The 11,515-nt window shown below is 45.7% G+C and overlaps 1 protein-coding gene across 1 annotated transcript; it reads left to right on the top strand.

The window, feature by feature from the left end:
• The first annotated feature begins 1,216 nt into the window (after positions 1–1,216).
• Positions 1,217–6,164, top strand: LOC119525895 (putative protein SSX6). The gene is made up of 4 exons (XM_037824685.1): positions 1,217–1,264; positions 1,733–1,864; positions 5,204–5,360; positions 6,064–6,164. Exons 1-4 carry the CDS (start codon positions 1,217–1,219, stop codon positions 6,162–6,164), a joined length of 438 nt encoding a protein of 145 aa, XP_037680613.1.
• The last annotated feature ends 5,351 nt before the right edge of the window (positions 6,165–11,515 follow it).

Below are 11,515 nucleotides of genomic sequence, written 5' to 3'. Positions count from 1 at the left end.
ATGCATGCACACTGGCATTTATGTGGGTCTACCAAAAGCTGTAAAAGGCGAGATACTGCTCAATGGCTCCACCCACTTTGGGCAGTCTCAGTCCCTGGAGCCTGGGATGGTAGACCCCACATCTGCCTCACTTCGTCCCCGCCCCCTTCTTGACGTCTGATTGGCCAGATCGAGTTCAATGACTGCCCTGATTGGTTGATTGTCCTTGGGCAGCTGGATTGCCGAATTTCTTCTCCCAGTTGAGCGACACTTTGCCACAGCTTGACGTGTGAGGTAGGTTCTCTCTGATAGACTTCCCGGACTGGTTGAGGGGTGGGGGGTGTAGAAATTCTAGAAGCTTCTACCGGGCACTGAAGAGGCTGGACCTTTGCTTTTCCTCCCCAGATCTTCAAGATCCTTAGATCTTGATGCCAACTGAGAGAGACTAAATCCGTTTAGGGTGAGGAACTCGGAAGATCCCTGTTGGGCAGAGATAAAGTTAAAATTAAATATCTTCAGTCTGCGAGACTTCCTAATTGTTCCTTCTGAGCGAAGCAAAACTTCCCTTAGCCTGAGAAACCCCCTGAAATCATCTAGAAGCCCCTAGATTTCCTCAACTAGAGATAATGCCAAATAGTGTCTGCCTAAGAGCTCTTTTCTTGCCTCTTCTGGAGTGAAGTAGCAATCTCCTTGGCTTCACAGACCCATAAATTTTCTCTCCCTAAGAGACCGCTAGTGCTCTCAGTTTAGGGATCACTAAATTGCTGCGTCTTGAGAAACCCCCCTCCTCCCCCATTCTCTCAGCCTGAGTGATGGCTGGTCCTGTAATCTCAGGGATTCTAGGTCTGTTCATTCTAATAATTTCTAAATAACCCAGTCTGTGCCTCCAAATCCACTCAGGGATCCCCATTTCTCTCCAATGGAGCAGAACCCCACATCCCTCTGCCTGACAACCCAGTCAGTCAGAAAAACCACATTGATCTCTGGGATTCACCCCTCCCCTCAAGAACCTCCTCAATAAAACTGCACGCTCCCTTCACTGCTTCCCCAGCAAGGGTCTTTATATCTTTCCTTCAGAACAAACCAAACTCCAGAGGAACTACTAACAACCTTAATTCCAGGTGACCAACTGAGCTGCGGCCTTCCCTTAGTGCCTTCTTTCTCCGCAGGCACTTTGGCCTTGTGGCTGGAGAGACTCAAGCTGTGTTCCTTTGAAATCAGACCAGTTCTCAGCACCATGAACAGAGACAACTCCTTTGCAAAGCGTCCCAAAGAGAAAAGCAAGGTGAGGTGATCTGGAGAGGGCAGAGTGGCCCGGGAGACAGGGTACAATGACTTGATTTCTGAGGAAGTGAGGTCAGAGGCACTGGGGACAAGGGGCTGAGACACAGGGGGAGACTCAGAGCCTCCGTTGCTTCCCATCCTCACTCTTCTCTCCTAAAGGAGTGGAGAGTCTGTTCCTGCATCGGTGGAAACAACAGGTCTGTAATTTGCACAGACTTTACATTTGGTGACTCTCGGTGGATTCTGGGAGGTGTGAGGAGAGTGAGCCATGAGCATTAAGTACCTATTGGTATCCAGAGAGATGCTAGGGAATGTCACCCATATTCCTTCTGTTAGCCATGAAAATGGCCAGCACAACTGGATTATTATCCCCGGTTCATAGATCCAATGTCAGAGGAAGAGACCCTGGCTGGATGTCAGACACATACAGCTGAGTCGCTGGCAGAATTGATTTTTCTCTCTTCTCTAGGCCTTCAAGGATGTTTCCAAATACTTCTCTGAGGAAGAGTGGGAAGAGCTGGGATACTCAGAGAAAATCAGCTACGTGTATATGAAGAGAAACTATGACACCATGACTAAACTAGGTAACAGGAAGTTCTGGGTACAGACAAGCCTGGGGACATGTGACCATCTCTCAATCCCTTTACATGCTGTGGCTTCTTCTTAGACTACAGTAAGAGCTGTCACGCTTTCTTTTTGTGTGGGAAGAAATCACCAAGCAGCTTCAGGGTGTTCTGCTCTTTTATATCCTGTGCAGGGCTGAGAGTGGGCACTGGCTGCATTGGATCTCAGACCTGGAATCTGCACCTCTCCCTTCTATCAGCCTTTGTTCTGATCCACCTGACTGATGAGCCTTACTGTTTGTGATCCCACCCTTCATTCTTCCTCTTAGGTTGTTTCTTAAGTAACAAATATTTTGCTTCTTTGTAGGGCTTAGCACCACTATCCCAGATTTCATGTGTCCTAATAAACTGGCCGTCAAACCCCAGGGAGATAATTCTGTTGGAGAGTGTACCTCTGGAAATCAAGGTGAGTGGACAGGAAGGGCCGTTAAATGGTCTCCTGAAACCCAATTGCTTTTAGGTACAACTGGGTGGGGAAGTGTCTCAAGAGTTTGTTCCCTCAAAAACATCAGGCTGAGGGGGAAAAACAGCTGGATGCAGAAGGATAAGAACAGTGAGAGGTCATTCATAGAAAATTCTGAAGCATGTAAAACAAGAGTATATATTCTTACAGGAGAAGGATGAGTGCTCTCACCACAGTCAAGAGAGGTCCCCTAGACTGGCAGTGAGGCAAAGAAATAAGTAGAAGACATTAGAAAGGAAGTAAAACTGACTTTAATTGCAGATGACATAATTGCATATTTTAAAATTCTAAGGGCTCTCCAAAAAAAAAAAAAAAAAAAAAAACTAGAGCTAGTAAGTGAATTACTTAATAAAAAAAGAATATATATTCTTATGCATAACATATTGTCTTAGTTTGCCTGAGCTGCTATGACAAATACCACACACAATGGGTTGACTTAAACAACGGGAATTTATTGGCAATTGTAAGAGGACAGAGTCAAAATGTCTAGTCCATCCCCAATAGGCCTATGATCCCCAACTATAGATGCCAGATTCTTAAAGCTCCCAAAATTGCTATAAGAGATCTGAAGCTCCAGTGTTTGAGTAAATGCAGTTTTTGTTAAGGATAGTTTTTATACAGGAAACATTTCAGAACTACTGGACTAAATCATCCATGGTTGATCACCTATTTAACTGGCTTTATTGAGGTATAATATACATACTATAAATTTCACCCATTTTAAGTGTACAGTTATTTTTAATTGTCACACGTCTTTAAGTGAACACAGTTCAAATTCCCAACCAATCAGTTTAATTCTTTGGGAAAAAATTAAGAGATATGAAAGGGAATAAGATAAGGCTGTGATGGGGTTTATTCAACATTTTATAAACCATCAGAAAACCAAGAATTGATGCCACAAATAAATGCATGCACCATACCTAAAGATAATGCACAAGCCAGTCTCAAAAAACTCCTTGAAGTAATGCAAATGTTCTAAAATTGATTGTGGCAATGAATGCACAACTATATGATGATGCTGTGAGCCACTGACTGTATACTTTGGATGGATTATATGGTGTGTGAATATATCTCAATAAAACTGCATTTAAAAAAAATTAAAACTCCTTGACAGTGAGTGGACTCATAATCCTCTGCTTCAGAATTCCTTTATACTACAGAAGTCTCTCTGGAGTTTGGTAATATTTACCAACCAAAACCTTTATGATTTATCACCCTCTTTTAGATGAACCACTTCAGGTGACTTCCAGGGTGCAAAAGATTAAAAAAGTGAAGGTGAGTACCTCCCAGATCTAAAGAGCAGGAGAATCGTTCTCCCTCCATGGATGTGAATATTGGTAAGAGTGGAAGACTATAGAAACTGTCCTAGCAGCCATTGCCTCTCTTTTCTGATCTCTTTATCACAGTGTCTGATCAGGAGCTTCATAATAATTAACAATAATTTTGATCGCTAATATTTCTTTTCTTTTCATACTATGCCAGCAGTTCACATGGATTAAATAATTGAATCCTTTAAAAACCCTATGGCTTTGTTATTATTATTATCCCCAAATAATAATGAGTGTTTCCTTATTATAAATAATAAGATGAGGATATTGTGGTACAAAGATGTTAAATAATTTGCGTGAGACCAGTGTCAGTGGCAGTAGTTTAATCCAAAGCCCCAGACCATTTAAGAGCTTATTAAATTTTTCATATGTTTATAAAATGCAGGCTGTTCCCTCTATAGGGCTTTCACCTACAAATCCCACTGATGCTTCCATTTAGATGTCCACTCTCACAATAGGAAATAACAGCTCTCCTCTGCTCTGTCACAGGATCACTCTCACAAGGCTTTGGAATTATTGCTTTGTCTGTCGACCCCCCTCCCCTTACTGTGACCTCCTCGAGAGCCTGTCTGTGCCTGATACATCTCTGAAGCCTCAGTCTCAGCCCAGGGGTCCCAGAGGCACCTGAATGTTTTTTGAGTGAGCGATTCCACAATCGCCAGTTAAACTCTAGTTTAAAAGGTAAAGGGAGCCGAGGAGATATCTGAGTTGGATTGCAAGTGTGGAGACAGTTGAGGGGTGAACGCAAAGAAAGACCATGAGAGAAAGTATCCATTTGTGTTACAACGACGTTCCATGTTTACAAGCTCAGAAAGCACTTTCACTTAACTTGTCTTACATTGACTGTTCATTATTTCGTAAATGAGGAAGCTGAATGAAAGGAAACTTCAGATTGTCAGTCAATGAAACACACAGACCTTGACGCAGGCAGAGTTGGTACGGGAACCAGCTCACCTAATTCCACATTAAATGTTCTTTCCAGGTTAGGGCAGTTTGCCACATGTGCAACACATTCTTTTTTTTTTTTTTTTTTTTGCTGTCTAGATTAATTTCTGTGAACCATTTCTTTTCTCTCTCTTCCATGTTTCCACCTCCACAACACCAGCATTTTCCAGAAGTGTTTTGTTCCTTCTATACATTTTTTTTACATTTACTCTCTCATCAGCTCTCTCCTCTATACTTCATAGAAGCCCTTAGACCTTCCTCTCACATACCTTGTCGATTCTTAGCATGCTTTTCTTCCCCATCTTCTGTATACGATACTCCCACTTACATGTTTAAGAGAATGTCATTCTGGAAAGAGCATGCAGAAAAGGGTTCTAGTCGTGGAAACACCATTCATTTAGGCCACTCCTTTTCCTTCCAGCCTCTCAGATTCCTCATGATTTAGGTATGGATAATGTAACCATGTCTCAGGGCTGTTGAGAACACTAATTAAGGTAATGCATGTAAAGACGCCTCATAAGCACTAAAGCATGAGAGGAATGCTATTGATACTGTTTATATGCGACCTTCGTGTTAAAAAGATGATGTCTCAGAAGTCATCAAAGGAAGAAAATCGTTCGGAGGGAGCGCCAGAAGCAGTACTCTTGAAGAAACCAACTGATGCGGGACCGCGTCAGGCACAGCTGTGCTCCCCTGGAAAAGCAAGTACCTCTGGTCAGCAGAGGAAGCAGGCAAAAGGTAAAGAGAAAAAATTAGGGATCAAGTCCCTTTGGCATCCCTGGCTATGTTCCAGTGTATGGTCTAGGTGCATGGGATGGACTCTGGACAGGCCTGAGTCAGAGCTGAGATCACCCGGGTCCAGCTGAGTTATTAGAACATAACTCCCAGAGTCAAGACTTGAGTTTTCATCCATATAAAAGCCACGTGGCTTTGGGCAAGTCTTTCTAAATTCTCCGAGGTCTGAATTCCTAGTCCATAACATGGAAATAAAGACTTCTAGTTCATAAATAGTTTGAAGGCATTAAATTAAATATAGAAGGCCTGACAACATGAAAGGTGCTCAAGTAATTCCATCTGTGATAATCTGGGAACATATCTTATTCGTTGTATCCCCAGCCCTCAGCTCAATGCCTGACACACAATATGCCGTTAACAAATATGTGCTGAGTAAAAGAATGTATGAATGAATGCCCTGGTAAGTAATGAGGTTGGGAATCGAAACTGACAATGGGAGGAGCCAGAAGCTAAAACTTAAACTGGTGTTTGGTCTGTATTGGTATGGGTCTTTTGTCTCAGCCTCTCTGAGTGAGAAGATGTGAAAAACAGAGTATGTAGAAGGCCTGTGGGCACTTGGGAGGGAGGAGGCATCTCCTTTTCTGACAAAACAGAGACTAACACTCCTCAACCCACCCAGCCCCCACTTACCCACGCTTCACCATAGGACCCAGGAAGGAGGCGATTGAGGTCTGGACTCACCGGCTGCGTGAAAGAAAGAATCTAGTAGTTTATGAAGAGATCAGTGACCCCGAGGAAGATGACTAAATCTGTAAGTGACCCTTCAGTCCATCCCCCACACCTCTGAAAAATGTACCATTCTGTTGTGGCACCAGTAACCCATCTTGTCACTTATTTCCCAAATCATTCTTTTCTCCTAGTCTGCACCTTGGGGTACAGAATTGAGGCTAAATGATAAGATTTCTACTACCTGCTCTATATATCCAGAGATCTTCCCAACTCAGTATGCAAGGGGCTCCTGAACCCCAGGTCAGTTCCTGATGTGTAGGCTACACCTTCCTCTAGCCTAGGAATTCATAGGACAGGTGAGGGAGACACCATGGCATGAGCAGGAGTTTCACTTGGAGGAGCAGTGGGAGGTGCATGTAGACCATGAGGTAGGGCAGAATCGGAGGGTGCAGGGTCTTGCAGATCAGGATGAGGCATTAGGTCTTCATTTATCAGGCAGTAGGAACTCACTGCCACTTACTTCCTTCCCTCTCCTTGCCCTAACTTCAAGTATGTGACATGTGCCCACGTTGAAGAGCAGAACTTGGTGGCCTTTCAAGAACATGGGCAGATCTTCTACTGCACCTGCTGTGTATGACTGTGAACTCCTGGCCATCAAGTGTGTAACAAGTGAAAGAAAGTTCACAGCAGTGAAGTTAAGCACTTAATTAAATGTTAGAGTTTCATTGTTGAACAAAACATATCTAATGCATATTTCTGTTCCTGTTTCATTGCAATACTTCAGAAAACAAGTATTGTCAAGTGTTCACTGCACAGAACAGCATCACTCTTTCCCCACCCCAGACTACTGAGGGCAGTTCTGGTTCCCCTCATTCAGTTTCCTGTCCAATGGGCATTCCATGCTGTGAAGCTCCATCATTCATTTACTTTGTAACAGTTACTAACAATTATTAAAAAATTTATAAATGATTCCCAGTTGTTTGCTCCTTTCATCCTTAGGCACACAGCTCTGTGCACGTAAGTCTTCCTTTAGGATGCAAGTGGAATTGCTGCATCAAAGCTGAGCACTGTTTTAGGTGCTGGGAAGATATTAGGGAACAAGGTAGACAAATGTCCCTGCCCACGTGGAGCTGACATTCTGATAGAGGCTGTTTCCAGTTTTATTTTGACAGATGCTGTACATGCCAATCCTGGGTCTGGGATTCTGCAGCAGGTGATTGGATGCCTTGGCCTTGACCCTCTGAAAGATCTTGAGGGTCAAGGACCAGAGCTGTCCATTTGGGGAGGTGTGGGAGGAGGCAGGTTTGAAACAGTCAGCTGAGGCTGGTGGGGGGATTGGGAAGGAAAAGGTCCGCTGTAGGACATGTAGTGGAGGTCAGGAATGCTCCTTTGTGATGCAGAGAGAGTAGTCCACTGGACAAAGGCATAACACTGCCCACAAGGGTCTCACAACCAAGGGCTTGGGGCTGGGGTGGGAATGAGAAGTAGAGGATGGAACAATCCTTTTTGGGGAAAAGAAGAGGGGAACCTGTTTTGGAACAAAACGTTGTTTATGTTGGCAGGCATTAAGGCAGCCTTACTTTGCATAGGAAATCAAACATCAGCCCCAGATGGAGGCAGGATCAGTGCTGTTTTGATGGTCTATGGCCCTTCACCTCAGCCTCCTGGCTCCCACTCAGCCTTGGAAGGGCCCCACTCTCCTGCTAAAGCCTCCATCTACCCTGCAGCTGCCTTACTCCCACCTCTGGACCTGTCTTTTCAGCAGAATAGGTTTGGATCAGTGGGATGGGTGTGGAGGGATCAGTTCTTGGAGGAGGAGGGTGGGAATCAAGGCTCGCCTTGGACACTGATGATCACCATGACTCGTGGCTGGTCAGGAATTGGAGGCTACCCACTCCCTCACACACAGTGTGACAGTTGCGGGATTCAGGATCGCTGTTCACACAGCAGCCCTGAGGCCAGGCCTGGGTCTTCTAAAGCCTTTGGGGCAAGGGGGACTCACCTGGATGATCTCACCCTAGGAGATAGAAATGCCTCAGAGGATTGTTAGTCTGTGGCGCTCCAGACTTGGGGGTCCTGGGCTGCAGACCATGACAGACGGGTGGGGCAAGAGGCATGGCCTGGAGTATAGACAGACATGGACACCCATATGATCCTCTCTGATGGCCGCAGGCTCCTGCAGCCTGCAGAGACAGCGCTCCCCGGGCATCCCAGGTGTTCTAGTTTGTTAATACTGCTGAAATGCAAAACACCAGAAATGGATCAGCTTTTATAAAAGGGGTTTATTTGGTTACAAAATCACAGTCTTAAGTCCATAAAGTGTCCATGGTAAGTCATCAACTATCGGGTACCTTCACTGGAGGATGGCTGATGGTGTCCGGAAAACCTCTGTTAGCTGGGAAGGCACGTGGCTGGCATCTGCTCCAAAGTTCTGGTTTTAAAATGGCTTTCTCCCAGGACGTTCCTCTCTGGGCTGCAGTTCCTCAAAAATGTCACTCTTAGTTGCACTTGGGGTATTTGTCTTCTCTCAGCTTCTCCGGAGCAAGAGTCTGCTTTCAATGGCTGTCTTCAAACTGTCTCTCATCTGCAGCTCCTGTGCTTTCTTAAAAGTGTCCTTCTTGGCTATAGCTCTTCTTCAAAATGTCACTCACAGCTGCACTGAGTTCCTTCTGTTGTGTCAGCTCATTTATATGGCTCCACTGATCAACTTAGACCCACCCTGAATGGGCGGAGCAACACCTCTATGGAAATTATCCAATCAGAGTCATCACCCACAGCTGGGTGGGGCACATTCCAAAGAAACACTCAAAGAACTACAATCTAATCAACACTGATAACATCTGCCCACACAAGATTACATCAAAGATAATGGCATTTGGGGGGCATAACACATTCAAACTGGCACACCAGGTCATCTGAATCCCTGCCCAGATCCTCTGAAACTAAAAATGTCTTGTCACTCTTGGTCACACCTCTATATGGGACAGGTCCCAGGCACAGAGATCTGCACTTCTACACACCAGGAACACCTTCCACAGGAATGGGGGTGGAATGGGGGGAGTTGGTTCCCTGGGGTCTCCCTGCTCACTCCACCTTCCATAATAATTTCAGAAAGTGCAATTAATATTCATCTTGTGCTTGCAGTGGGTCTGGCTTGGTGTTAAGCATTTTATAAGGATTCCCCAATTTATCCTCACGACTCTGAAGACGGACGCTGTCATCATTGTAGAGGATGTGGGGTCATTTTTCTAAGACAGGGAACTCCCAGAGAGGGAGTCCTGGTGGTAGTCAGGGGAGGGGAGGACAGAGGTACACAGGGCAGGCAGAGAGGCAAGGGAACCCCAGGGCCTAGGGTGGGCTGTCACAGCCACCCGAGGGAGAGGGGCATCAGGAAGGAGGCCCAGGGGGCGGGGATCAGCTGGACCCAGGAGCAGAGATTCCCAAGAACCGTGAGCATGCCCTGCTTGGCACTGCAGGGAGAAATGCGTGCTATCCAGGTCAGCATGGGCTCAGCTCTACCTGTGACTCAGAGGCCCTGCACGTGGGACTGGCACAGGAAGGGCAGCTCACTGAGACTGAGTCATGGCAGGGAAACTTTTCCTTAGGTTCTTTTTATAGATATAGATCACCACCACCACCATCCTCCATCTCCTCCATCTCCTCCTTCCTCCTTCCTCCTCCCCCTCCCCTCCTCCTCCCTCCCCTTTCCCTCCTCCCCCTCCCCCCCGCCCCTCCTCTTCTCCTTGTGACAACCAAATTCTGAGATTCAGGGAGACTCTGGTTTTGCTGGAGCCCAGAAGTCAGCCTAAACATGGTCCCAAGTATACCCCAACCCATCCCTTCTCCCCACCAAGCCTGGAGCCCAGTATGGATGGACATGCTTTTCTGACAAGGGTCTGAAATCACTTTTTTTTACCTGCTAGTTTTTGCTTTGTTTCTCTTTCACTCATTTTTCTAACTGGTTCTAAAACCAAGCGCTGCTACTAGTAGAGAATTGGGGAAAGGCAGGGATGTGTAAAAGTCAAAAGTTAAATCCATCACTAGAAGAGAGCTCTATTCACCAAGTCCCATAGCAAAAAAAATACCTTTTGCATTGTGATCCAACACAAACACAGGACTCAAAACAGATGCCTGGCAAGACGATACCGATCCTTTATGCACGTGATGCACTCAAATCTTCTCTATTCGGTTCTGTGATGTGCTATATGGTAGTTCATTCTAATTCATTAAAAACAACAAATTCTGTCCAGGACCCACTACAATATCCTGATGACCTGCTCATGGGTCTCATCCTGCAGTCTGAAAAGTCCTTTTCCCAGGTCCCAGGGTACATCGACCAGGCAACATGATGCAGAGAATAATTCAGATTGCTGTTTGATGCCCCTCTATCACAGCCCAAGGCAGGGCTTTTGCAGCTGGAGGCCTAAAGAAGGCACCAGGCACAGTCTGAAGCATGAAATTTTATTTGAGGCTTACTTACAGTAAATAGAGCGGAAAGTCAGTCAAGCTGCTCTAAAGGACTGCCAGTTCAGAGCTCAGTGTGAAAGTACTCTGCATTTGGAGGGGGGGGGACTGGTCATGCCAGTTATAGGGGATTGAGACAAAGACATTCCAATGGGTATGAGAGCATAAATGTGAGAAATGGGGGGAGGGAGATCTTGTGGCATAGGGAAGGATCGATTGTATTCAACAGGAAAGAAGGGAGGATTATAGGTTACCTTGTAGATAAGAGTGACAGCATCTCAGGGAGTTCAGGAAGGAGGTAAGTTATAGACTACATTTAGCACAGGACACCTGGATTTACAAGAAGGGTAGGTTAAACCTTAACTGACGTAGGTCGGTCACGCAGGCTGCTGTGTGCACAGTCTTCAAGGCCCTTAGGGAAGGCCTTGGGCCTGGGACTCCCACATGCTCTGAGTGTGTCCCTTGGGAGATGGTGGCCTGGAGGCTTCCTGCTCCACTGGCCCAGACCTGACTAGAAGAGTGTGTGTGTGTGTGTGTGTGTGTGTGTGTGTGTGTGTGTGTGTAATTCGGCCATCCCGCCATCCCAGTTCATCCTCTTGGTGAGGAGGAATAAATGGTCAGGATGGGCAGTTCATCCTCTTGGTGAGGAGGAATAAATGGTCAGGATGGGCTGGTGTTGCCATTGGGTGATGCAGAAATGAAATCCGAGACAAAATATCTTTGAGAGACTGGGAGCAGGGGACACACCGCCTATCGGGCAAGTGTGTGAGTCCCATTCCCATGACCCTTAATTATTATGCTTTTAGGGTAGAGTAATGCTTTACTGTGCACGTAGACATTTTCCCATGGTTGTTTACATCAGTCTGCAAACGGTTCTTATCTTAAGCTCAAGGACAATAACAGAAAACAGTCCTTCAGCCACATTCTCACATCTGTGCACACTTTAACGAGGTGTGCCTTGATAG

The sequence above is a fragment of the Choloepus didactylus genome (assembly GCF_015220235.1).
Source record: "Choloepus didactylus isolate mChoDid1 chromosome Y unlocalized genomic scaffold, mChoDid1.pri SUPER_Y_unloc1, whole genome shotgun sequence".
In the NCBI taxonomy this organism is placed as follows: domain Eukaryota; kingdom Metazoa; phylum Chordata; class Mammalia; order Pilosa; family Megalonychidae; genus Choloepus; species Choloepus didactylus.
This window is presented reverse-complemented; position numbering and strand designations above follow the sequence as displayed.

What these genes read in the sequence shown, in the direction of transcription:
- LOC119525895 (XM_037824685.1), top strand. Translation starts at nt 1,217, where the DNA reads ATGAACAGAGACAACTCCTTTGCAAAGCGTCCCAAAGAGAAAAGCAAG. An exon ending in TAGGTAACAGGAAGTTCTGG is followed by an intron (nt 1,865 to 5,203) that starts GTACAGACAAGC and finishes CGTGTTAAAAAG; the next exon opens with ATGATGTCTCAGAAGTCATC. An exon ending in GCAGAGGAAGCAGGCAAAAG is followed by an intron (nt 5,361 to 6,063) that starts GTAAAGAGAAAA and finishes GCTTCACCATAG; the next exon opens with GACCCAGGAAGGAGGCGATT.